This window comes from Ostrea edulis, chromosome 8 (assembly GCF_947568905.1).
Source record: "Ostrea edulis chromosome 8, xbOstEdul1.1, whole genome shotgun sequence".
Taxonomy (NCBI): Eukaryota; Metazoa; Mollusca; class Bivalvia; order Ostreida; family Ostreidae; genus Ostrea; species Ostrea edulis.
In genome coordinates, this window is record NC_079171.1 from 40,265,061 (window position 1) to 40,268,119 (window position 3,059).

The 3,059-nt window shown below is 45.6% G+C and overlaps 1 protein-coding gene across 1 annotated transcript; it reads right to left on the bottom strand.

The window, feature by feature from the left end:
- Window positions 1–550: 550 nt before the first annotated feature.
- On the bottom strand, window positions 551–2,326 carry LOC130049693 (uncharacterized). The gene has a single exon (XM_056147611.1). It carries the CDS (start codon window positions 2,324–2,326, stop codon window positions 551–553), a length of 1,776 nt encoding a protein of 591 aa, XP_056003586.1.
- Window positions 2,327–3,059: the final 733 nt, after the last annotated feature.

Consider the following 3,059-nt stretch of genomic DNA (forward strand, 5'->3'; position numbering starts at 1 on the left):
AATACGAACCGTTTCTACAAAAGCATCTCTACAAATAGGACATGTTTTAAGTCCTGAAGCACACATAGCACAAGTACATAAATGACCACAAGGTAAAAAAGCAATTCTCAAGTCTCGTTCTAAACAAATGTGACATTTCTGGGTACACATTGGATTCCCTGCCGCGTCTAAGGGTAAGTCTCCCCAATCACAATCACTGTCTTTAGCGCGGGCATAGGCATTGAAGGCTTGTCGTACCCATTTGACACTTTTATTGCACAACACGTAAGCACAATGAGGGCTCCAATAGGCATGTTCTATCCAAGGATCGTCCCCGGGTTCCCAATGTTTGAGAGATAATGTGCAATGAAAACAACGCACATGATCATCCATTCCTTTGTAAAGAATCCGGCTTCTGCAATGTTAGGTAATAAGTTCAACAGAATATCGGGGGCTGTATGAAATGACGCTAGACGAGCCGATAATTCACCATAGGAAGGCACTGAAGGATTCTGTAGTGATCCGTATTTACTCAATTTGCAGACTGATGGTTTTCTCTAGCGTTTCCTTTTTAATACCCGTAAGGCAGCGTGTCATAGTTATGAATACGTTGACGTTTATCATACACCATGCGGTATTTCTTCACCAGAGGAATGGTTCGCACATCATGTTGGCGGGTTCGTTGAATAAAGTGCGGATAGCTGACATGGACTTCTTCTTCTTCTCCTTTTAACATTTTTTCCAACGTATCGAGAGACACGACTCTAGAGGCACGATAATTGAGTGTCAATCCTTTGACTTTGCAGACAGATTTTTCCCCCTGGGTCTCGTATGCATAATTTTTGGGCCCGCCCGACATGTACTTGATGATACGATCTCCACCCAATTCATCGGTCCAGCCGCCTAAACTGTTGATAATGGTCGGATTGAACTGGGTCTCGTCGTGCTGATAGACGATACTATCCGTGTCAAAGTATAAGACACGCTCTCCCAAAGGCTGTAACGTCTCGTACAAATGTAAACGAGCATGAGCTGTTGTAAAACACGCCAACACCACGTTTCCAAAGGGGCAGTCTTCTAAAAATTCTTCTTTCTCCTGATAATTGATCAGCATCATATCACATTCGGGGCGTTCACGATTTTCTAAGAGTTCGATGCCTTTGACTTCTAAAGTGGCATCTTGTAATTTCTGTTGTAATTCTTCTTCTTCCGTGAGATACAGGGATTTGGGTAATTGTAATCGTTGAGCAAATTTTCCCCACAAGCAATTTAAAAAGAGTTTGGCAATGGTTCTTCGGACAGGATTTTTCTGGATGTCTGCCGGGTTCATGGCAATGCCTTCTCGTTGCTGAATTTCCTCAATGTAATGTTGCTGCTGTTGGGCTGTTTGACAATCCTCGGGGAATCCGGAAGCTTCTTGTTTAATTTTCAAAAAGGTGTTGATATACGCTCGAAATAAGTGGTCACTGGTTTTCTCAAAATGCCAAACTTCGTAAATGCGGTCGAGACGATAGCCTAGATCTAATGCTTTGTGAAGTTCGGTGGTCACCCAGGTGCCAGTGAGACTGCGTTCAGAATTGGTGTGCTGGCACCGCTCGTCGGGTCCTAAGTTGCGCTGTTCCGCACAGGTGCGGCATAAGGGAAAGAGTAATTTACCCCCGGTCTTGTAAGGTAATACGGGGTGATACAGCTCTCGGGGTGGGAGGACACGACAACGAATGAGCCCGAAATAGTCTCTGACATCGGTGAAATGGCTGGTGATGACTTGGGGATGTTGGACGGGAAATGGCTTGTATTTCAACACGTACGGGTACAGGGAACAGACATCCACGTATCGCATGTCACCCTCCTCACAATACAGTCGTGTAGCATTGGTCCGGCCTCCGTACAAAGCGTCACGGGGATTCAAAGGATCTTGTATATCGACTCCTTGTAAAAATTCCTGTAAGTCGGGATTGGTCAGGGTCTGACGATCAAACTCGTGTTCCCATATGCTCACGACTGTATAGCCTTGGTCTTCTAAAGCACTGGCTCGTTTTAAGGTGTCCAGGTAGAGGTCTTGATACGTATGCTGAACACGATGAGGATGCATGTCAGTCAACAGATTCGGGAAACAGGTGGGACAGCCGTGCCAGTAACAGCCATAGAATTCGTACACGATACGAGATTCCTCATCATACCCATCTACTGTATAGGGTCCAAGCGTGACTTCGCCCCCATTTCTAGCATGTCGTATGCAGTGATGTTGATGTTCTAGCCAGGCGAGCCATCGACAAGCTTTAGCTGAATATCGTCGTGCTGGCCGGTAGCCCATATTAGGAATGATGGCGATGGTATTTTCAACCATGAATCCTCGTCGGTAGGCTAAATTAGCCGTGCTGGCAAACGTGATGGATTCTTGAAAGGGTCTACTTCCACCAGATCAAACAGGGTGGACTTGAAATGGGCACAACACCGGCGTAAAATATCCACGTCCGAGATGCAGTAAGCTAAGAATTCTTTCTGGAAATCAAAGACTTTGCCCTCTTGTTGATGGTACCAAGTATAGAAGGCTTCACGATTGGCGGTGGACATATCGTCAGGATTGTAGAAATGAGCGGCCGGGTAAGGACCCACATACTGCTGGTTCTCTGTCGTGTTGAAAAAGTGCGGGAAATATCCTTTTTTCAATTCCGTTAATCCGAAAGCAGAGGGCATCTTGGCAAGAGCAAAGGGTAGAAAGTTGTAAGAATCGATGAATCTCAACCCCAAGACTTGCATGGATAAGATTTTACTGCCGTTCAGGATGACGGTGGGTTTGATACACGCCGTGTGAACCAGGTAATTCAAAATAAACTGCCCATCGTATCCTTTGAAATTGTGGGCAATGATGGTGGCTTCATCGTGTTTGAGTTCCACATAACCTTGCTCATCGGTCTCGCTCTGTAAGAGCCATTCCATAAACTGTTTTAACGTGTCCGGTCCTTGAAATAGGAAGCGGCGTTGTGATCCGAATCCTTCACAATGAGAACAGGGCTTGTCGATATCCACACTGTCGCAATGTTGACACACACGTTCTGCCACGCATAAATTGGGGTTGT

Excerpts from the sequence above, each read along its gene's own strand:
- LOC130049693 (XM_056147611.1), bottom strand. The coding sequence starts at position 2,326 with ATGGTTGAAAATACCATCGCCATCATTCCTAATATGGGCTACCGGCCA.